Source organism: Muscardinus avellanarius (genome assembly GCF_963383645.1).
Source record: "Muscardinus avellanarius genome assembly, chromosome: 18".
Lineage (NCBI taxonomy): Eukaryota > Metazoa > Chordata > Mammalia > Rodentia > Gliridae > Muscardinus > Muscardinus avellanarius.
The window spans coordinates 6,971,205-6,995,209 of record NC_137804.1 but is presented as its reverse complement, the minus strand read 5'-3'; the positions used below and the strand labels follow the sequence as shown (position 1 = coordinate 6,995,209).

General features: G+C 49.7%; 1 protein-coding gene across 1 annotated transcript; it reads right to left on the bottom strand.

The window, feature by feature from the left end:
* Positions 1–7,369: 7,369 nt before the first annotated feature.
* TCAIM (T cell activation inhibitor, mitochondrial) lies at positions 7,370–22,568 on the bottom strand (the record flags this gene model as incomplete). Its single annotated transcript, XM_080715223.1, has 10 exons — positions 22,499–22,568; positions 21,629–21,764; positions 18,358–18,511; positions 15,109–15,361; positions 13,485–13,607; positions 12,482–12,579; positions 11,737–11,828; positions 10,205–10,437; positions 8,740–8,871; positions 7,370–7,610 (listed from the first exon to the last, which is right to left on the bottom strand). Exons 1-10 carry the CDS (start codon positions 22,525–22,527, stop codon positions 7,370–7,372), a joined length of 1,491 nt encoding a protein of 496 aa, XP_080571349.1. The 5' UTR covers positions 22,528–22,568.
* Between the last annotated feature and the right edge of the window lie 1,437 nt (positions 22,569–24,005).

Sequence of the window (24,005 nt, the reverse complement as noted above, 5' to 3'; positions counted from 1 at the left end):
TGTCAAAGCCTCCCAAACACGGGGATTACAAGCGTGCGCCACCACGCCCGGCCCAGCCCTAGTTTTTATTTTCTATTTTGAAACGGGGTATCACTGAGTTGCAGGGGGCCTCACTGTCCAGGAACCTGGATCCTCTGGTCTCAGCCTCCCGAATGCTGGGATTACAAGCGTGCACCACCACGCTTGGCTTGTATTCTTTATTTTTGAAACAGGGTCTCACTGAGTTGCAGAGGACCTCACTAAGTAGCTGAACCTGACTGCCAACTGCAGTCCTCAGGTCTCAGCTCGGTCTCAGCCTTTTGAATGCTGGGATTGCAAGTGTGCACCACCACGCCCGGCTCTAAGTCCCTTTTATAAAGTAGTGTACTGAGCCGGGCGTGGTAGCACACAGGCTTGTAATCCCTGTGCTTGGGAGGCTGAGACTGGAGGATCACACAGGTTCGAAGCCAGCCTCAGCTATTACTGAGGCTCTCAGCAACTTAGTGAGACTCTACTTCCAAATAAAGTATAAAAAAGTCTTGGGAGTATAGCCTGGAGGTAGAAAAGCCCCTGAGTTCCACCCCCAGTGCCAATAAATAGACTAAAAAATAGGGCTGGGGGGTGTAGCTCGTAGGTACAGTGTCCCTGCGTTCCATCCCCAGTACAACAACAACAAAATAACAAATATTTTAAAATTTCAAGGAAACAGCCTCTGGCTTCCTGCTGGTCCTGGGAGGTTTCTGGGCGGGTGGGTGGCAGCCACCCCAGGACAGGGAGGCGCAGGTGCCCCTCCGCCTCTCGCACACCTGTTATCTCTTTTCTTCCTTTTAGATATGTCCAAGAGTCAGTTTGGACAGGGAAAGAAACTTCTAGATACCTTTTTCTGGGTGAACGAGGTAACCGGAGAAATCACCTACCCTCCCTCCAACACACCCGGAGCTCCTGGGAAGCCGCGGGCGAGGCCCAGCGCCCAGCGGGGGACCTGGGCTCCGGAGCCACCCTGGCCAAGGCTGGCGCTCAGAGCCCCCCAGCCCCCTCCATCCCTGTGTGCGTCCCCGGCCCGCCCAGCCCAACCCCGCCCTGGGCCTTCTTCACCTGCAAGCTGAAAAACGCCATCACCCGGAATAACCGGTTTTCCTTCTGAACCTCGGGTGTGCTTGCCCGCAAGACCTGGAGTCGTACCCCTACATGCACCCTCGGGGGCAGGCACCCACCGGCCGCCCTCCCCAGAGCGGCCTGCCAAATGCTTTCAACCTCACATAAACATCTCACTGAAACCTGGAGTGCAATGCCTTCTAGGACTTTCTCTACTTCCCACACTCTTGGCAGTGTATCTGAACTCTTTGGGGTTGATCTAGTTCTGATGGTGGCAAAAGGCAAAGCGTTTGGTTTCCAGGAGGAGGCCTCGGGTGGGCGTGGGGGCAGGTGAGGGGTCGCTCAGCTGCGTCCTGGCCACGCAGCCGATAGGTCGTGTGGCCTCACCAGGGACAGCGCCCGGCAGAGGCCCGCAGGGCGGTGCCAGAGCACTGCGGACCCCGGGACCACCATTAGCGCAGCTTGGGACTGCACCTTGCCCCCCAGAAGATAAACCCACAGGGGAAGACATCCTGCATCCTGTGCGCCACTCTTCACCTGGAACCCCAACTCCCCGGGCGCCACAGTGGCTGGCCCTCACCGCACGGCTGATCCACATGTGGTGCCGTCTAGAGAAGGCCCTGGGGATCTCAGCCAAAACCCAAGGCCCTGGGCACGCGGCTCGCTCCCCCAAAGTGCCGCCCCACCCTGGTGCGGGCTGAGTGGATGGAGCCCCAGGCCGGGGGAAGGACCCTCCTGTAAGGTTTGCGAGTTCCACAGACACGCGAGATCATCCATGCCGGTGCCATAAGTCTTTATTAGTTCAGCCCATTTGTCCCAGACAGCTCCCTCCCCCACCCCCGTGTCGCGGGTGCGGGGTGGGGGTGGGGGAGATGTGTGGAAGAGAGCCTTCCACGAGTGTAGGAATCTCTCTGTCCCACAAGCTTCTTCTGATCCTGGATCGCGTCGTCCCCTTTTTATCAAAGGGGAGTGGCTTTCCGTGGGAACATCCTGGGCCTCGCAGGGTAAGGAGGCGGGTCAGCCCCGCCCCTGCCCCGTATGGGGAGGATCCAGAACCTAACACCTCCTAGCCTGTTCCCTGTGGTGACTGGACAGGGCCTGGGCGGGAAGCACAAGGTCAGGCCATCCTGGGGCCCCAGCTGGGTGGTTCTTGAACTCTGCAGAAGCAGGTCGCCACGATACAGCACCAGTGAGGCCTGACGGGTAGACACTCTCCCTCTGTCTACTCCTGGCCTTGACGTGAGCCGATCCCATGTGGCATCTGGTCAGTGGTCCAGGGCAAAGCATCTGTATGCTAACCTTGGGCTGTTAGGGGTAAAATGGCCCTATGGATGTCCATACCCTCTGCTCTCCCTTACCCCACCATTAGAAATAAATTACGCCGGGCATGGTGGCGCACACTTATAATCCCAGCACTTGAGAGACTGAGATAGTGAGGAGGATCCCACAGGTTCGAGGCCAGCCTCAGCTACTTAGCGAGGCTCTCAGCAACTTAATGAGACCCTGTTTCCAAATAAAATATAAAATAGGTCTGGGAGTGTAGCCTAGGGGTAGAAAACCCCTGGGTTCTATCCCCAGTACCACAAAAAAGAAAGAAAGAAAGAAAGAGAGAGAGAGAGGGGTGGGGGGGAAGAAAGGAAGAAAGAAAGAAATAAGAAAGAAATTACCATGGTGCTGTAAGAAAAGACACATATTCAAAAGCAGCCCAGCAAGGCAGGCGTGGTGGCACGTGTTTGTAATCCCAGCATTCCGGAGGCTGAGACAGGAGGATCCAGGTTCAAGGACAGCCTCAGCTACTTAGTGAGGCCCTCTGCAACTCAGTGCGATCCTCTTTCAAAATAAAGAATAAAAAATAGGGCTGGGGGTGTAGCTTGGAGGCAGAATATCCCTGGGTTCCCTCCCCGGACCCACACACCAAAAAAGAAAGAAAAGATCTGATATTTTCACACCCCCTTCCCCTGCAGAGCTCGCCTGGCCCCAAGGCCGTGTTTCTGATTAGAAAAGAGGATTCTGGCCAGAGGGTGGTGGCTCAGGACAGGTGAGCACCACACCTGGTCCAGCATGCAGGCTCCTACGCACAGTGTGCGCCAACATGGGCCCAGGATGCCCCAGGGCCACCTCTGCTTCTACCCTGTGGTGAGCGTGACTCCCTGCCAGGGCCTCGGCTGGGCGCACCCAACTGGTGCTGAGCAGGACCTTAGTGGATAGAGTGCTGGAACCGGGGGTCTGGGTTAGAGGCCCAGATCCTTCAGCTCCTAGCAAACTAAGCTGTACCTACACGCTGGGGGCAAGGAGGGGCTGCAGCAAAACCCCACGGGTGTCGTGTCAGTCTTTGCAGCACCCTGAACAAGATGCTTGATGAGAGCAACTTAGAGGAGGGAAGATTTACTTGGCTCATGGTTTCAGGGCCCCAGTCACGGGTGGCCGGATCCAAGGCAGGAACATCATGGCAGCAGGTGCAGAGGGGAGAGTCGCTCAACTCATAGCAGCCCGGAATTGAGATAGAGAGAGAGGGAGAGGAGAGGAGAGGGAGAGAGAGAGAGGAGAGAGAGGTGGGGAGGAGATAGAGGGAGAGAGGGAGAGAGGGAGGGGGGGAGAGGAGGGAGAGGGAGAGGGAGGGAGAGAGGAAGAGAGAGGGAGAGAGGGAGGGGGGAGAGGAGAGGGAGGGAGAGAGGGGGGAGGGGAGAGGAGAGAGAGGGAGAGAGGGAGAGGGAGGGAGAGGGAGAGGGAGAGGGAGGGAGAGGAGAGAGGGAGGGAGAGGAGAGAGAGAGGGAGAGAGAATGAAAGCTCAAGGGAAGTGCCCACACATAGCCAGGCACAGCTGTCTTCCTCAAGGTGGTCCCCCAGTGATCTGTCTCCCTCAGCCTACCCTACCCTTTGAGCCTCACTCTACTGGGGACTAGGCTTCAGCACACGAGCTTCCGGGGACGCACTCCAGATCCAAGCCCTATCGGGTGTGCTGTACAGAAGGGGAGCCCAGCCCTGGCCGAGGAGGGCGATGGACTCCTAGGGCCGGGGCTGGTTCCAGGCAGCCCTTCAGTGGTGCGGTGCCCCTGCGGTGAGGACCAGCATGCCCCTCTGCTGCTCTGCTGAAGCTCTGCAGGCTCAACGGGGGCAGGCGAGACGTCTCCTGGAGGTGCTCCAGCCCTGCTCTCAGATCCTCCTGTGTGTCCCCTTGGCCAACAGCCATGTGGGCAGAGGGAGAGGGTCCTTTGGACGCTCATAGTGAGTCCCCAGTCTGGGTGCTACTCCCACTTGCTGAGCCCCGGGGACCACTAGATGGGCCCAGTTTTCTCCATACCCCAGTGCTGGGCTGTCTCCTGCTCTGGGTCACAAAGGAGGAACGGCTGAAGCATTTTCCTGGACACTCCTTGGAATCTGCCTGGATGGAGACAAGGAACCAGGGAGACTTAGGGTCAGCGTACGACACAGGTACTGAGCCTGCGTCCCATGGGGTAGGGGCAGGGCCTGGCTAAACATGCCGTAGCTCAGGGGTGGCGAGGATGCTGTGAGCTGCTTCTGGCCAGGGGCAGAGGGCGGTCCAGCAATAGGGGCCACTGCAGAGCGAGGCAGGGCCCGCTTCCTCAAAGCACGACTCCACCTGCAGCGGGCACGGCACGCTGCCCAGCAGCGGGGCCTCTGCACGCCAGGGATGCCTCCTTTATACAGCCTGGGGCCCCGAGCACGCCTCCGCTGCCCGCCTATCCCTCGGCCAGTCCGGTAGACCACAGGACCTCAGCAGTTCTTGCCTCTAGAACACACCCGGGCCACCCCGAACAGTCAGTGGCCAAGCCCAGACACTTCAGCAGGAGCGAGGCTGCCGTATGTCAGCACCTAGGGTCCATTTTGAAAACAGGAGCAGGCGGAGACAGGAGGATCCAGGCAGCCTCAGCTACTTGGTGAGGCCCTCCGCAACTCAGTGAGACCCTGTTTCAAAATAAAGAATAAAAAATAGGGCTGGGAGTGTAGCTCAGTTAGAAGGCCCCTGGGTTCCATCTCCAGTACCACAAAAATGGCTTCCCGCCAGACAGCCGGGCAGAGGGCACCGGCCCCGGTGAGCAGGGGCCGGCTCTCCCCAGGACCGCCCAAGCTGTGGGCTGGGCTCGGTTCCCTGGGGAGGCCATGTCCTCCTGTGGCTCTGCACAGGCCGGGCTAATCTGTCAGCTCCCAGCTGTGGCCAGGGTTTTCCTTTTAAGTTAGATTGGAAAATGAAATCAAACAGACGTAGACCGATCACCAGTTCCCTCTAATTTCCTAAAATACTCCATGAGTTGTGAAACTACTAAGTGGATAACAAGACAAAACAGGGGCCGAGAGACGTGGGTATTATTTATTATGTAACAGTTCAGAGACAAAATCCAATTCACACTTTGTTACTGATGAGTCTATGTTAGTTGATTTTAGAACAAGCTCCAACCTGATTTCCCAATATCTTCTTGTATCATTTTCGAGGAATTTTCCATTCCCATTTTTTGACTCTGGAAAATCTTTACAGGCAACACTTGGTACATTAGAAAACAACACGTTAACTATGGATGTTAGAGTGTGAAGACATGCACAGACTACAGCCATTACAAACCAATACTTCTTTTGAACACACACTGGCATTTAGGTTGTTTAAATAATTGGTGTTCTAAATAAATTTAAAACATACTTCATGAGCTGATTTGAATATCACCTTTACATTCTAATGTATTATGGAAAAAATTCTCTTCTGATATTTTAGCAGAGAGAGCCATGAAAATGGTGTGCTAAACCAGGATCACCTGGTCCTCTTGAGAAAGCAGCTGAGGTTTGGCTCTGGCCGAGGGATCCGAGGGGAAATCTACAGAGAGGACTGGGACCAGGGCCAGGACTCTCCCCCTGCTGGAGCCACCATTAACCACTGGGGTTAAGTTGTATTTCTTTCCTTTTTTGGTACTGGGGATTGAAGTACCAGAGCATTCTACCTACCTCTGAGCTACCCCCCTAGCCCTTTTTTTTATCTTTTATTTCACTAAGTTGCAGAGGGTGGAACCTGCAATCCTCCCAAGTACTGGGATTACAGGTGTGCACCACCATACCCGGCTACATTTTTAAGAATGAGAGGCGACTCAGCGGGGTCTAACCTGGCCAGAGCTGAGGAGAGGGTTTCAAACACTGGGAGGCAGAGGAGGGGGGGAGCGAAAAGGGTGGTGTGGACCATTTCACACGTGACGAGACTTCCTAGAGCTCCGCAGGAACCAGGCCGGATTCTCCTGGGTAGTGTTTGCCCAAGAAAATGAGCGAGAATCTCATTAGAGCATTCAAAAATAAGTTTTTGTTTTTTTGGTTTTTTTGTGTTTCATGCAACCAAGAGCTACAATATTTTATTTCTTTAGTCTGGTGCTGGGGATTGAAGGCAGGGCCTTGTTCAACTGAGCTATGGCCCCGGCCCCAGCACTCACACTATTTTAATGGGTAGGAGAGATTACAGACTGAAGATGGAATCCTCTGCACTGAAGACTCACTAATAAACAAGGACCAGCCTACATATGACCACGCCAACTGAGTTCCCCTTTCCCCCTATTCTTTCTCTTAAGCAAAATTTGGCTAATTTTTACTACCCATCCGTCGTCTGTTTTGGGCACCAACTGTCCGTTACTGCCTATGAAATACACGTGCGTGTAGACGTGGGAGGTGACCGTGAAGATGTCTGCTGAGCTGTGTGACCTGTGGTGATGAGTTCCAGGCTTCAGTGGTGTTCCAGGCACCAGATCTCTTAATACACACACACACACACACACACACACACACACACGTTCAGCCCCAAACTGACATTCATTCATATAAAAATATATGATTCTTAGAGAATCCCTCAGTAGGTATCACTAAAAATATTTTCTTTTCCTCAAATATCTTTTTACCTAGGCTTGCCAATCAACACAGTAAGAATGGGGGAATAAAACCTTTTTTTTGTTTTTTTTTTTTTGGTGGTCCTGGGGATGGAACCCTTCTACCTCTGGACTACACTCCCAGACCTATTTTATATTTTATTTGGAAACAGGGTCTCTTAAACCAGCTGAGGCTGGCTTCGAACCTGCGCGATCCTCCTGTCTCAGCCTCCCAAGCGCGGGGATGACAAGCGTGCGCCACCACGCCCGGCAATAAAACCTTTTAAAAACAAGTTTCCTAGCAGAAATTAATTTAAAAATGTCTACTTTGAAAGCAGCAGTTAGAAACTTTGTTCCTGTAATACATAAATAACACCGTCACTTCCACTGGTGGATTTAAGTAAGTTTCAGTTTCTTATCTCCTTAAATAAAACTGATTCCCACTACTTCACGGCTTCTCCGCTTTTCCAATTCCAAGGAATACAAAGGTCTCCATCCTGCATAACAGAATAAAAGTGGGAGACACAGAGGCGCATCCCCTGTAGATACGGCAGCGACTGTTCTAGAAGCCTCTTGCAACAATCCACCATCTGTACACTGGAAATGCTCGGCTCCTTAGACAACTTCTCCAGAGAAAATTTCTTTGTTGAAGCCCGTATCAATTCATTTTCAATAACCTTTAGCCTGTTATGTTGAAAGAAAAAAAGAATATGGTTATAAGTTGTAACTAAGTAAAAGAACACAAAATGCAATCATATTCTTCTATCTCGGGGCTGTAAGTTTCTACTTACAAGAGCCACAAACACCAAATACACGTTTGCAAGATACACCTGTAGATGGCCCGCAGTGATAACTTACTGAGCTCTTTCCACGTGCTTCTCTCAAAATGTTTGGTCCATCTTTTTAGCTATCATGGGATAAAAATATTTAATCCGTGATATAAAGAGCATGTATTCCACCTCACCTAGTAGCTAAAAGCGACTGAAGAAAGTACATAGAGAAAATAAGAGCCCTGGCTAGTTGGGCGTGGTGGAGCCTGTCTGCAATCCCAGGACTTGGGAGGCTGAGACAGGAGGATCGCAGGTTTGAGGTCGGCTTTAGAACACTTTTTTTGGGGGGGTACTGGGGATGGAACCTAGGGGCATTCTACCTCCAACATACACCCCAGCCCTTTTATTTTTGAAACAGCGTCTCATTAAGAGGCTGAGGACCTCCCTGCATTGTTCTCGAATCTGCGATCCTCCTGTCTCAGCCTCCCAAGTCCTGGGATCACAGACTTCACCCCCACAGCTGGTGACTCTAATTTAAAACACAATTGTGGGGCTGGGATGCAGCTCAGGAGCCGAAACTTGCCCGACACGTTGGAGCCTCAGCACTCCAAGACTGTTCTGGCTTTTCTTTATAATTTTTTTGCTTTATTATAGTCATATCGAGAGAGAGTGCGCGTGCACGCTGCTGGGGGGCCCTGCTCCCTCTCTGCTGAGCTTTAGAAACAGGTGAAGCATTTCCTACGGGCAAATGGCCCTCTTTTCCCGTCTATTCGTGTGTGTGTGTGTGTGTGTGTGTGTGTGTGTGTGTGTGTGTGTACACACATATATTGTATATTTTGGTACTGGGGATTCTGAGCTATACGCCCACTTATTTCACCATTTATTTTGAAGCAGGGCCTAAGTTGCTGAGGCTGCCTCGGAACCCGGGGTCCTCCTGTCTCAGCCCCCCAGGTCCTGGCATCACGGTGTGCGTGGCCCCCACGCCCCACTGGACAGCGGTGGGTGAAAGGCGCCGCGGCCTGCGATGCGCCAACAGGACTTACTCTTCCTTTCTTCGCATGTTCTCTCTGGCCTGCTGGGCTCGGGTGCGAATAAACCACTGGAGATTCGCCAGGTCACAGAGCATCGGGACGGTAAAATGCCCGAGTTCATGCAGACTCGGCGCGTACCTGTCGCTGGAACGAAACACGTCTTAAGAGACAGTCACCGGCCCTTCTCCCCGGCAGGAGAAGCTGTTTTTACTAGTTTTTCCGTAGTTGAAAAGGGATCATCAAGAAAGTTCACTTAAGCCGGGCATGTTGGCGCACGCTTGTAATCCCTGCGCTTGGGAGGCGGAGACAGGAGGATCGCGCAGGTTCGAAGCCAGCCTCAGCTACCTACTGAGGCTCTCAGCAACTTAGTGAGACCCTGTTTCCAAATAAAATAGAAAATAGGTCTGGGAGTGTAGCCCAGAGGTAGAAAGCCCCTGGGTTCCACCCCCAGTAACACACACACACACACACACACACACACACACACACACAGTTCACTTAGAAACAGCTGGGCGTGGTTATACCACTGAGCTGCACCCCAGTCCTACTTCTATTTTGGAACAGGGTCTTGCTAAGTTACTGTGTGCTGGCCTTGAACTCACGGCCTCAGTCTCCCAAATACAGGAATTACAGGTGTGTGCTACCACACCTGCATGACATTCTTTCTGTATGTGTGTGGAACTGGGGATTGAACCCAGGAGTGTTATACCTTCCAGCTATACCTTGAACCTCTTTTTTCCCTTAAATCAACCAATCTTCCTTCCTTCCTTCCTTCCTTCCTTCCTTCCTTCCTTCCTTCCTTCCTTCCTCTTTCTCTCTTTCTTTCATGGTGCTAGGATTGAACCCAGGGTCATTACACCTCTGAGCTATATCCCCAGTCCAATTTAATTTTTTATTTTTGAAACAGGGTCTCACTAAATTGTGGAGGGGCTCACTAAGTTGCTGAGGCTGGTCTTGAACCTGCGATCCTCCTTTCTCAGCCTTTTTTTTTTTTTTGGTGGTACTAGGGGTGGAACCCAGGGGATTTTCTACCTCCAGGCTATTCTCCCAGACCTATTTTTTATACTTTATTTGGAAACAGGGTCTCACTAAGTTGCTGAGAGCCTCACTAAGTAGCTGAGGCTGGCTTTGAACCTGCGCGATCCTCCTGTCTCAGCCTCCCAAGCGCGGGGATTACAAGCGTGCCCACCGCGCCCGGCTCTCAGCCTCTTAAGTACTGGGATTACAGGTGAGCGCCACCAGGCCTGGCGATGCTTTTGTTTTGAACCAGGGCCTCACTGGGATGCCGAGAGTCTGTACTTTGCCGAGGCCGTCCTTGAACCTGCAGCCCTCCTGTCTCAGCCTCCCAAGTACACGACCACACCCGGCTTCCCTCACCTCTGTTTACTTTTTTCTTTGCTTTCCAAGAATCACACACTGATATGCAAAGCAATTCAAAGCCCCGACATACACAGCTGGGGAAAGGAAGGGGACTCACCTGCCGAGGGCCATCTGCAGGCCGCGGAGGCTCTGCGGGTGGAAGGGGCTCCGGCTCTGCAGCAGTCTGCCGTGGAACGCGTCAAGAAGAGAGTAATACTCTTCCATCGTTAACTCTGGCTGCAACTCCTCAACGTAAACAACCTGGATGCCCCCGAGAAGGCCACTGATTTGGTCTTCTAAAAGCATCAGCCGCCTCTGAAGGTCGAAATAACTTGGCAATCTTTCGAAAAGCTAGGGGGTTAAAAGAAAGGGAAGACATCTTTATGTTACTATAATAACGCAACTCTAGAATTACCGCAAGTGGCGTTGAGGAAGTCTGAGAAGAAAATTACTTTCCTAGAAGGGAAATTTAAGTAAAAGAAAAGAAAAAGATTTACTAGAGCTGGGTGTGGGGGTGCACGCTTGTCATCCCAGCATCCGGGAGGCTGAGACAGGAGGACCGTGGTCGGGGACAGCCTCAGCTACTTAACGAGGCCCTTTGCAACTCAGTGAGACCCTTTTTAAAAATAACGAATAAAAAATAGAGCCCGAGCCGGGCGTGGTGCTGCACGCTTGTAATCCCCGCACTTGGGAGGCTGAGACAGGAGGATCACATGGGTTTGAAGCCAGCCTCAGCAACTTAGTGAGGCTCTCAGCAACTTAGTGAGACCCTGTTTCCAAATAAAATATAAAAAAGGTCTGGGAGTATAGCCCGGAGGTAGAAAGCCTCTGGGTTCCACCCCCAGTACCACCAAAAAAAAAAAAAAAATAGAGCCGGGGGTGTGGTGGCTCACACTTGTAATCCCAGCTTGGGAGGCTGAGACAGGAGGATCGCGCAGGTTCGAAGCCAGCCTCAGCTACTTCGTGAGGCTCTCAGCAACTCAGTGAGACCCTGTTTCCAAATAAAATAGAAAATAGGTCTGGGAGTATAGCCTGGAGGTAGAAAGCCTCTGGGTTCCATCCTCAGCACCAAACAAACAAACAAACAAACAAAAAAAAGGGCTGGGGCTGTAGCTCAGAGGTAGAATGCCCCTGGGCTCCATCCCCAGTACAGCAAAATAAAGGGGGCATTCTTGAACTGGGCGTGGCGGTGGACACTTGTAGTCCCAGCACTTGGGAGGCCGAGTCGGGTGGATCGCAGGTTTGAGGACAGTCTCAGCAATGTAGTGGGACTCTCAGCAACCTACCTAGACCTTGTTTCCAAACAAAAAAATAAAAAAGAGCTGGGGGTATAGCCTGGAGGCAGAATGCCTCGGGGTTCCATCCCCAGTATCAAAGCCAAAAGCCAACCTTTCCTCTTCTGTATGCCGACTCACGAGGCTGAGCGTCTGAGCCGCAGACAGCTCTTCTGTGATTTCAGCCTTGTGAGTTCAGAGCCCGGGGCAGGGGTGCACGCCTGCAGTCCCGGTTCCCCGGGGGCAAAGGAGGAAGATGGCTGGAGCCCGGAGACCGGGACTGGCCGGGGCAGCACGAGCCCCCAGTTCTGGTTCAGGATGTGCCAGTCCGTCTGAAATGCATGCACCTGGGCGGCAGATCAAAGCGGCGCCTTACTTTGGTCCAGTGGTGATGGACATCCATCGTCCCCAGCATCACGTGGCCCAGCGCGCTCATGCCGGATCGGTCGGTAAACACGACCGTGCAGCCTGAGGAGGAAGCGCAAAGCCTGGTCAGCGCCTGGAGGCTGCACTCCCGCGAGCCCACAGCAGTGCTGCGGAGCTCGGGTTACATTCCCTACATGCCTGAAGGCCAATAATTTTCTGTGTCTGCCCGATTTAAAGGAACAGACAGGAAAACTGCCGTGCTGGTACTTGATAGGCTGAGACAGGAGGGTCATGGGTTCGAGGACAGCCTCGGCGATGTAGTGAGACTCTTAGCAACCTAGCAAGACCCTATTTCAAAATTACACCCAACGTGATGGCGCACGCTTGCAATTCCAATACTTGGGAGGCTGCGATAGGGGAATCGCAGATACACAGTCAGCCTCTTAGCAAGGCCTTCTGCAACTTAGTGAGACCCTGTTTCAAAATAAAATAAAATAGGGCTGGGAGTGTAGCTCAGGGGTAGAACCCCCCTGGGTTCTATCCACAGTACAAAAAAAAAATAATATAAAATAGGTCTAAGGGTGTAGCTCAGAGGTAGAACTTCACCCCTGGGGTCAATCCCCAATAGCAAAAGTAAGTAAGTAAGTAAGTAAATAAATAAATAACCTCGGCTGTGCGGACACCCTTAACTTCCCACTACCATTCCCAGGTGTGGACAGCAGCTCAGGGGAACGTAAAGGAAAGTGACGGCTTACCTTTCGCTCTCTGCAGTGTTTCCAAATTCTGCTGGGCCAGGCGGCCTAAACTGTGCAGCTGGCTGCAGCGGTGGGCGACGCCCCAGCCCCTCTGCCACCTAGGCAGCAGGACAGAGCACGTGAACAGCCTGGGGCGGGGCTCGACCCACCCGTCCAGAGACAAGGACTGCCGCAGCGGGCAGCCACGGCTTCAACTCATCTCAGGTGCCCAATGCACCGGGGCTTTTTTGGGGTAGGGGGCACGGGGATTAACTCCTGGGGATTCTACCTGCGAGCTATACCCCCAGCCTTATTTTAAGTTTTTTGAAACAGGTCTCGCTAAGTTGATGAGCGTCTTACTACCTCCTCGGGCTGTCCTTGAACCTGTGACCCTCCTGTCTCAGCCTCCTGAGTCCGGGGATTAGAGGCAGCACACCGCGAGGCTGAGGCCAGGCGGCGTGGACGGGCACATCGGGCACGCGCAGGGTCTGGGTTCCATCCCCTCGCATCGGTGAGAGAGGAAGTGGTGGGGAGGACTCTGGAGAAAACCTTTTCCTCCACCTCACCGTGCGATGACGGCGACTGTTCGAGATTTAAGTTCTAATTAGGAATTCTTTACATCAGACTTATTTTTCCCTTCTCTAGAGAGAATGGTTTTCAGACGTCACATGTAATCTGCTAGTTTTATAAACTAATATTAAGTTTTTGTGACAAAATAAAAACTTAGAAATGATGTGCACAAGACGGGCGCAGTGGTGTGCACCTGTAATCTTAGTACCTGGGAGGCTGAGACTGGAGGATCGCGTGTTCGAGGCCAGCCTAAGCAACGTAGCAAGACTCTGCTTCAAAATAGGACTAAGGTATAGCTCAGAGGTGGAATGTCTCTGGGTTCAATTCCCCGTACCAAAAAGTAAACAAGAACAAAAACACAAATAAAGATGCAAATATTTGGCTGGGGAAAAACTTTGCCGGTAGGTCATTCATGTGTATTTTATCTTCAAGCTTACATTATCTTTTTAATTACCTGATGTCTGAGAGCTGCAGCAGGTGGGACAGTTCGTCTTTTAAGCGCTCGAGTTCTTTTCTAAGTGGCAAACTGTCCTTCAGCTTTTTGATAGCGTTTTTCCCATTGTTATCTAACCAGGATCTAGAAATAAAGGGAAAAAACCCCAGATACACATTTTGCAATGCCAACTAAACTGTAAACATTTCTACGTTAAAAGACACAGCCAGGCATGGTGCGCACGCTTGTCATCCCAGCATCCCGGAGGCTGAGACCGGGCAGCTCAGCTACTGAGTGAGGCCCTCCGCAACTCAGTGAGACCCTGATTCAAAATAAAGAATAAAAATAAGGCTTGGAGAGCAGCCTGGAGGTAGAATGCCTCAGTACCGCAAAAAAAAAAAAAAAAAAAAGGAAACGAAGGCTCGGGCTGGTGGCCCGCTCTTCGGCTCACCCACCGAGCTGGCAGCCGAGCCTGCGGTCGCTGCCCCACGGCCGCGCCTGCTGCTGCTCAGCCGCCTTTCCCTACGGCCGCACGCTCAGATGCAGGAGGCACTGGCCTCCGCGATGCACTCACTGAGTGCGCACCGACTGCTGCTCTTGGGACAGAAATTTCTTTTTTGGTACTGGGGACTGGAGTAAAGAAATGATTTAGGCCTGTTAAGAATTTCAACATAGTTAACAATGCAAATCCATGAGATGTCAGTGTCAGATGTCAGGGACCCGTATAAAGCAAGCAGGCAAAACAAAAAACTCTCCGGGCGTGGTGGGCACGCTTGTAATTCAGCATTCAGGAGGCTGAGACCGGAGGATCGTGGTTCGCGGACAGCCTCAGCTACTTAGGCCCTCTGTAACTCAGTGAGACCTGGTTTCAAAAAAAGAATAAAAAATTGGGCTGGGGGGTGTAGCTTGGAGGTCAAATGCCCCTGGGTTCCATCCCCAGACCCACAAAAACCAAAAACCAAAAACCTCTCTTTTTGGTAGTACTGGAATTGAACCTAAGGGCATTCTACCTTTGAGTTACAGCCTCTGTCCTATTTTATTTTTTATTTTTAAGCAGGGTTTTGCTAAATTGCTGCGGCTAGCCTCCAACCTGCGATCCTCCTGTCTCAGCCTCCCCAAATACTGGGATTACAGTTGTGTGCCACCATGCCTGGCTAAGAAAAAAACTTTTATAGTCTCAGGTGAAGCCCCTTTCCATACACTAAGGGAAACTTGAATAAAATTAAAAAATGTTCAGTAAAGTAAAACAATCTCTTTCTTTTTTGAGGTTCTGGGGATTGAACCCAGGGCAGTCTACCTCCAAGCAACACCTCTAGCCCTATTTTAGTTTTATTTTGAAACAGGGTCTCATTGAGTTGATGAGAGCGCCTCACTACTTGCTGAGGTTATTATCCTCAAACTTGCAATCCTCCTGTCTCAGCCTCCCAAGTCCTGGGATTTCCAGCGTGCCCACCATGCCTGGCTTAATGCAATCTCTCGCATGTGTTTAGAAAAAATGAATTAAAGAAAATTCAATACACTTGGGGGCATTCGGGCGACTCTGAACAAGAAACAAAATCTCTCTCTCATCATGGTCCTGCATTCCCCATATGGCTAGGACACTTCCCGGGAAATGGCCGCGAGTTAAACAAGGACTTTGACGTACGCCAGGGTTACTTCCACTCTGGTGACGTGGTCGAGGTCGGCAGCAGGGTCTCTGAACCCAGTGAAGGCGTAGTAGGACTTGTCCCACTTGATGGGCCTGTCGGGCGCCCGCCTGGCGCCTCTGAGGGGCTGGGAATGCATGTTAGTGTCTCTGCTTTCCACATGTTCAACAGACAAACTGCAGGAGTTGAGAATATACAACACTGTGCTTAGCAGATCTCTGGTGTGCAAAGTAAATTTGACTGCTCGAAACCCTAGAGAATACAACCCCCAGACAGTTAATACGGCGATCGTTCACTTTACCTTAAAAATAACTTCCCATGCAACATTTGTAAGGTGAACATCTGTAAAAGCATTCCCTTGCCAGTTAAGAGCAAGTCTTGGTAAATTATCTGGGATGAAACACTGATGCCCCGCTCCAAAACGACACAGCGATTATTTACTTATGGCAGTGGGGATCAAACCCGGGAGCACTCTTACCCTGAGGTACACCTCCAGCCCTTTTTTAATTTGTTTAGAAACAGGCACTTAGGTTGCTGAGAGGCTTGCTAAACGGCTGAGGCTGGCCTTGAACCTGGAGTCCTCCAAGACCTGGGCTTACAGGCCGGTGTCCCTGTGTCTACCAAATTGCCTTTTTCTAATATGCAAGTGGTGTCGTGGGAGGTGTGGGTGTGAACCTGCCCTTAGCATTGGGGTTGGCGATCTTTCCACGTTCGGGTGGAGAAAACAGCCCCGTCCTCTTGGTAGCTACGTACCAGGCCACTTAACGACCACAGCATATTTTATTTAACATAAATTTCTTTAGTCCAATGGACTTGCAAGTTGTTTTCAGTTCTCTGCTGTTTTACATAAGAACGTGTGCTTCCTTTTTGACTTGTAAGGACTCCTTATGTATTGTCTTCCTGTCATAGATGTGATATGTTTTCTCCCATTTCTAATTCAGTTTTTTCCTACGGCCTATTTCTGATTGCAGTCAGTGACTGGCTGAAAGTTAACCATTAACTGAAAATAGAGGATGTTTGTCTTTATTTAGCCAGAGTTAGCTACAGAGACTTATTTTAGCATTAATTCACAGAGAGATTAAGTCCTTGGTTTAAAACTCATTTTAATAATAATTTTTTTTCCCTCATGGGCCACCAAAAAAATGTGGAGTAAAGAAATGATTTAGGCCTGTTTAGAATTTCAACATAGATAACAATGCAAATCCATGAGATGTCAGTGTTGAAAATCTATGAGATGTCAGTGTTGAAAATCTATTAGTGAGCCTTTTACCTTACTACCATCTTAATCATCAGTGAAAAGCTGATTAATGACCTCTAGTGTTCAACTATGAAAACACAATTTAATTTTAATTTTATAATCAGATAAAAACGATAAATCCCAGCCCTCTTTGATTCTTTATTTTGAAAACAGGATCTTGCTAAGCTGCTGAGGGTCTAAGTTGCTGAGGATGGTCTTGAACCTGCGATCTTCCTGTCTCAGCCTCCCACGTACTGGGATTACAGATGTGCACCACCGCGCCCGGCTGGACCATTCACCACTGTTTAGACGGAGACCCTGACACCCTGTGTGCACTGTGGGGCGAGCGCCAGCGCTGCAGCCTCCAACTCCATACGCGACCCAAGGGCAAGCTGAAGTGCGCCTCGTCACCGCCGTGTGGAGGACTGAGCAGATTCTCAGTTGTATGACAGTTTGTTTCAGAAGAGCTCCCAGCGCCTCTTCTCACTGTTCCGCCTCAACCTACTTAGTGACTTAGATTAGGAAGGTGTCCCCCAAAAGCTCCTGTGTTGAGAGCAGGGTCCCCAAATACGGGGCAATGACAGGGCAGTGAGAGCTTGTAACCGCACCACTGCTGAGTGGGGCCTGTCGGCAGTGGGGACAGCGGGGCATGCTGCCTTCCTAGCTCTCCTCTGCCATGCCCTGTGGCCGCCATGGTGCGTCCCCCCGGCCTGGAGCTGGCCCACCCTGGACCAGCGTCTGGAACCGTGAGCCCAGATGAGTTTCCCTCTGTCGGCTGCTCGCGTCAGGCTCGATCATGGCGCAGAGCCGGCGAGCATGCTCACAGAGCTGCCGGGGAGTCTCGAGTTGTTGAGGTTTATTCTAAAGACAAAGTTCCTTACTCAAGGACACCAAAAGGACGTATACTTAGAGAAAGAGTCGTCCCAAATGCTCTTCACCTGAACATTTGCTTCTGTTTTCTGGTGGTACTAGGGACTGGACCCAGGAGTATTCTTATTTATTTTTTTTGGTGGTACTGAGGGTGGAACCCAGGGGCTTTTCTACCTCTGGGCTATACTCCCAGACCTATTGTATTTGGAAACAGGGTCTCACTAAGTTGCTGAGAGCCTCTCTCAGTAGCTGAGGCTGGCTTTGAACCTGCGTGATCCTCCTGTCTCAGCCTTCTAAGTGCTGGTATTATAAGCCTGCACCACCACGCCCAGCTGAACCCAGGAGTATTCTACCTCTGAGCGATACCCCGACCCCCAGTCCAATTTTATTTTAAATTTTTTAAAATTTAGAAACAGGGTCTTGCTAAGTTGCCGACAGCCTCACTAAATTGCTGAGGCTGGCCTCAAACCTGTGATCTTCCTATCTCAGCCTCTCAAACACTGGGTTACAAGTATGTGCCGCCAACCCTGGCTTTATTTTTTTGTCTTGAAATGGGGTCTGGCTAGGTTGCCGAGAGTCTCACTACTTGCTAAGGCTGTCCTCAAACGTGTGATCCTCCTGTCTTAGCCTCCCAAGCACAGAGATTACAGGCATGCACTGCCATGCCCGGCTTATCCCTAATTTAAGCATTACTGGTCATGACTGCAACAGTTACGCAAGGTATGGGGAAGAGTGCTGTGAGCCAAGATTGAGAGACCAGCAAGAGACCGGCGTCCAAGGTCACATCCCATCACCAGGGTCTTGGGAGTCACCGAGCGTCACCAAGTTACAACTGGGCAAATTAAAACTATGCCAGCCTCCTGGCGTTGCGGGGACTAAATGAGGCTCAACACCCAACACCAGAATAAGAAGGGGACACACAGGCACTTCAGTTTTACAGACAAAAATGTTTAAAAAAACCGCAGAAACTGGCTTGTGTGAAGACTTGCAGTTAGCAGTAAGATCTAGTTCTAGGAAAACCATCAACAGGTTTTATTTTCCAGTGGCAAGGCTTCAATCCAAGGGTGTTTGGCCAGGCCAAAATTAACAGACATGTTTAACACAAAGCTTGCAAGGGGCATGCAGGACCTAAGAAACGTACCGGAAGAACTAAAGGGCTCCTGGCCATCGGAGGGGCTCGGGTCTGTTTCTCTTACATAAAATGTAAGCTGTGTCGGTTTCAAAGACTTGAAGCCTGGCTTCTGGAGGTTTTCTAAGTAGACACTTAATCTCTTAAGAGAATTTTCATTGACTTCCTGGAAAAAACATGAATGGCATTTATACATAAAATAGAAGGAAACGAGAAATTAAACACTAGTGATGGTATTAAGTAGTTTAGTATAAAATGTTGGGATTTCACAGCTTTTTTTTTTTTGGTAGTACTGAGGATAGAGCCCAGGGCCTTGTGCATGCCAGACAAGCACTCTACTACCAGACTGTCCCCCAGCCCTCGAGAAGGCTGTCGTTCAGTGGTATAGCAGGCAGCCAGAACATAGAGAAGATATCTATGAGCTGGCATGAGTGACTTCAAGAATACGCTGCTATGTGAGAAAAAGCGTGGCCTTGGGTGAGGCAACGGGCTCCGCAGGGCAACGTAACGAGGCTGCTTGCGGCTCGAAATCTCTTCCCAGCACACCTCCGTGCCATCCAAAATCTGCAACATTCCCTGTTCATTCTCTTTGAACTTACTGCAATGTGCTGTTCTCAGCCATTAAGAATACATAATAAACCAAGTACACAGTCCGCTGGAGTAAGAAGAAATCTATAGAATGAAGAATAACCCTGAAACTAACAGAAATGATTATCCGCAGAGAGTGAGCAGGACCTGAGTAAGAAAACATGGGTTGGAGTGAGGCATCTTGGTGAACTTTATAGTTAGTTCTGATACCCCCTTACTAGGGATTGAGCCCAGGGCGCGCCATCTCCGAGCTGTATCCCCAGCCCTTTTATTTTTTCTTTTGGAACAGGCTCATTAAGTAGCCGAATGTCTCACTAAGTTGTCAAAGCTGGTCGTGAACCCCTAGTCCTCTTGTCTTAGCCCTCCAAATATTAGGAGCACAGGCTCTGTGCCATCATGCCTGGCTAGCTTTGACTTTTGAAACATACAAATGTTTTACTCATTTCGAAATTAGTTAAACTGGATTTAAAAAAACAACTGTGCATCAGAGTGTGAAGTCTTGGACCTTGAGCAGAAGGGACTTTCATCTGTTGCCCTGGAAGAGGGACCAGTGTGTGCCACACGGCAGGGAGGTGGGGACCGGCCTGTGATAACCCTCTGTCTCCTGCTTGCATTTCCCCGAGGGAAGGAAAATAAGACAAGCCTAATAAGGAAGCAGGACATATATTTCTTGAAATCAGGAAAACCACTGCAGCAGGAGGAGAGGACTTTGGGAAGAGGGCGGCGTGATTTAAACAGGTGGCCTGGGAGAGCCACGTTGAAAGGGGACACTTTCGGCGAAGACAGGACAAGCCACATCTGGGGTGCCTGGGAGGACGCTCTAGGCAGAGCAGGCAGCTGGTGCAAAGAACCCCACACACATGAGATGGAAGAGCAGATGGAAACATAAATCCCCAGAGAGCTACGCTCCAGGAACGCGGTGTCACCGTCCCCGGCACACGCCGGTCAGCGATTTGCTAGAAGGATTCACAGAACTAGAATGCCGTTATGCTCGGGACTGTGTTCATTACAGCGGAAGGATGGCAGGTAGAAATGAGCCAGGAGAAGGTCCGTGGGCAGAGTCCGTCAGAGGCCGGGCAAGCTCCCCGATGTCCTTCACAGCGGAGGCTTACGCAGTGCTTAATCCCCAGCAGTGACATGCGAGACACAATGTCACGGTTAGAGGCAGAGTGTCCCCGAGAGCTCGTGCTCTCAGAGCTGACATCATTAAGCCACGAGGTTCTACTCTCACTGGTGGACTTACTGGGTGTTCCCCTTAGCAGGTGGTGGGGCTGGAGAGGTGGGTGCCAGGGGTGTGGTCTTGAGGGTTATAAACAGCCCCTCTTCCTCCTGCTCGCTCTTGCTTCTGGCCTTCTGATGTGAGAGCAGAGCCTTGCTCTCTGCCGCAATCTGCCTCCTGCCCCCACGCCCTGCAGACCCAGCCCATCACGGACCGAACCCTGAAATCTCCAAACACTGTGAGCAAATGAACCTCCCTTGTTTTGGGTTACAGCAGTGAGAATACTGTCCAAGATACACAAGGAGTGCTGTCTAGGGAAGCTCCTTCAAGTGCTGGTACCCATGGCTTGGTATTCACTCACTCACTTTAGCTCTCCAGGGGAGGAATTCAATGTGATGGTATTTGATACATATGTTGGCTAGAAAATAGATTGTATAGCTGACATATATGTGTGTGTGTGTGTGTGTGTGTGTGTGTGTGTGTTAAATACCATAAGAATAATAAGGATATTTTCCTAATGCAAAGAAGCAAAATTGATTTACTTTCCATTGTATGTAGAAAATAAAAACCATGTTCTCTGTGCTGGGTGTGGTGGCACACGCTTGTAATCCCCACGTTTGGGAGGTGGAGACAGGAGGATCACACAGGTTCGAAGCCAGCCGTGCTGGCTTAAGAGACCCTGTTTCCAAATAAAAAAAGTATAAAATAGGTCTGGGAGTGTAGCCCGGAGGTAGAAGGGTTTCCAGGAACCCCAGTACCACACACACACACAAAAAAAAAAAAACCCAAAAAAACAAAAACAACAACGAAACCATGTTCTAATTTTCAGAAGCTTAAGTTCCTATTCATGCCAAATAGGTATGAATGTTAATGAAGAATATGGAAATAAAGAATTTGGACTAAAACAATTCCAAAGCACCTGGCTTTACCAGTGTTGTCACGTAATGCCAAAGCATATCGACCGCCCTAAGGTCATCTGTTTCATCAGGTACACCGTGGAGCACACAGCAGATGCTGTTCTAGAGGAGGTCTGGCAGCGTGCAGCCTGGAGCAAGAGCATCCAAACACTGAAAAATCTCCCTGATTGTCCTTGAAGGAGGATTGGTCACGGTTACAGAGCTTCTGAGTTTATTTCAAAGCTTTTATTCCAAAACAAGGTATAAGACACATAACTGCTAATACTTCAGAGTTTACTGGGCGACTTTGGGGCTTGTATCAAACAACACCAGCTTTCACAAAGACAACAGTTACATTCTTAGTTTCTGGTATTTTGAGTTTTTATTAATTCTGTTAATTTGAAGACTTGGACATTTTCAAGTCAGTATTGTCTACATTTCAAATTCTGTCAAAGCACCAATTACGTCACTGTGACAGAATAATCCAAACGTCTAGAATCTTCTGCATCCTACTGCATCAGAGGTAAGTAAACTACCCAGAAACATAGACAACAGGTTAAAAAGATGAATACGTGTTTACCCTTTCTCTGGGGTGCTGTCCAAAGAAGTCGGGATGGACGGCAAAGTAGAAAGGCCTCAAGGCATTGACTGCTTCTGCCCCCGACAGGGCTCTCGAGTAGTGGAACCAGTGGGGAAGTATCTTCTCTAGACAGAACCTTTCAAAGAGACGTACGTGAGCTGATTACTGTCTGAGCGCAGACACACACGTCCCCGACCAGTCGGGTGGCAGTCAAATGCATGGAAGTACAAAGAAGCCAACACAGAAACTCTGCAGCTTTCTGAATTGTACTGTTTCTAAAACAGTGGTTACACAGTCCACTGATCCAAAACATAAAATTTCTCTTTCATAGTCCATTTTCATGGCAAATCATAACAATTTCCTTCATAATTTTCTTCCCAGAGGAAAAAGAATCTCAATATCCAATAGTGTAATTTCTTTTTTGCCATGAAAATACTCTGGGGACTATGATACTTAAAAAGAGATGAAAGATGTCTTTTGGTTCATTTTCTTGTTACTAGCATGCTAATGTTATTCTAGCAGTACTAAGCGAACAAGTACTGCATACCAACTATGAGCCAGGAGGTACTGCACTCATTTCCCCCAGAACTTTCCCTCTCGTATTCTGGTCACAAATAGTCACTTCTTCTAAGGAAAACGACAACAAACTTGTGTGCTCTGCATAACTGGAATGTAATACTAGGGATATTCTGAAAGACAGAATCTCACTCCCCTCCCCGACTTCGGTTCTGAACGGAATCCAGAGAACGTGGCTGCTCGTATACGTTTTCTTTTGTTTCTTCCATTATAAAATAGCTTTAGGATTTGAAATTGACCAAATGCATAATGATACCTCCCCATACAAACCATAGATTAGACCAAGGAACTTACCTCCTCAAAGGTCTCAGGTAGCAAAACATTTCTGAATATATATGTGTCTGTCAACGTCCCAGCATCCATTAATTGCTTAGAGAGGTAAGCAGATACCACAAGTGAATAAGTGGAATTTGAAATTAAACACATGTTAGCATTTATATCACCACTCCCCAAAATAAAATACTTTGGCACTAATCTAACAAAATATGTACAAAATCCACATGAGAAAAATGGCAAAACTGATCAAAGAAACCAGAGAACTAAATAAATGAAGAGATATAGATGGGCGTGCTGGCACACGCTGGTAATCCCAGGACTTGGGAGGCTGAGACAGAGGAGAGGATCGCAGGTTTGCAGGCAGCCTCATCTACTTACTGAGGCCCTCCACAACTTAGGGAGACCCTGTTTTAAAATAAAGTATAAAAAACAGGGCTGGGGGGTATAGCTTGGAGGTAGAATGCCCTTGGGTTCCATCCCCAGTAGTGCAAAAATAAAATAAAATAAATGGAGAGATATCCCATGTTCATAGATAAGAACACTCAATATTATCAAGATGTCAGTTCTTCCCAATTTGGTCTATAGATTCAATGCAACCACAATCAATATACTTGCAAGTTATTTTATGGATGAAGACAAATGGATTATAAAATTTATATATAGCTATAGTCCCAGTACTTGGGAGGCTGAGGCGGGAAGACTGGGTTCAAAGCCAGTCTCAGCAACTTGTTTACAAAAAGGAGAAGAGATGCTTGGGTGAGGTGGCGCATGCTTATAATCTCAGTACTTGGAGGCTAAGACGGATGGATCGTGGTTCTTGGACAGCCTCAGCTACCCTGCGAGGCCTTCGTCCACTTCGTGAGACCCTGTTTCAAAATAGGGCTGGGGTGTAGCTCGGAGGTAGAATGTCCCTGGGTTTAATCTCCAGTCCCCAAAACAAAAGTGTGTATGGAGAGGCAAAAGTCCAGAATAGCCAACTTTCCTTGTTGAAGGAAAACAAAGTTAGAAGACTGACATTACTTGACTTCAAAACAACTTCTAAAAGTATGAAAATCAAGAGGATGCAGTACTGGCAGAAGAAGCCATAGATCCATGGGGACAGAAAAGACAGTCATAACGCAGGCCCACGCCAGTGTTGTCAGCTGGTCTCTGAAAGGAAAAGACAGAACAGAGGAGCCCAGAGAGTCTTCTGATGACACTGGAACGGGAGACATCCACGTGCCAAAAAGTAAGCGGGTACGCCCGTCACCTCAGTACTCCTGAGGCCGAGACAGGAGGGTCACAGGTTCGAAGCCTGCCGTAGTAATTCAGGAAGGCCCTTAGCAGCTTAGCAAGGTCCTTCAGAATAGACAATGGCATAGGGATGGGCATGTAGCTTGGAGGCAGAATGACCCTGTGCTCAATCCTCAGTACCGAAAACAGGAGAGAGAGAAAAAAGGTCACCTAGCACAGACCTTATACCCATCACAAAATTTAATTCAAAATGGATCACAGTCCTAAATATAAAATGCAGAACTGTAAAATT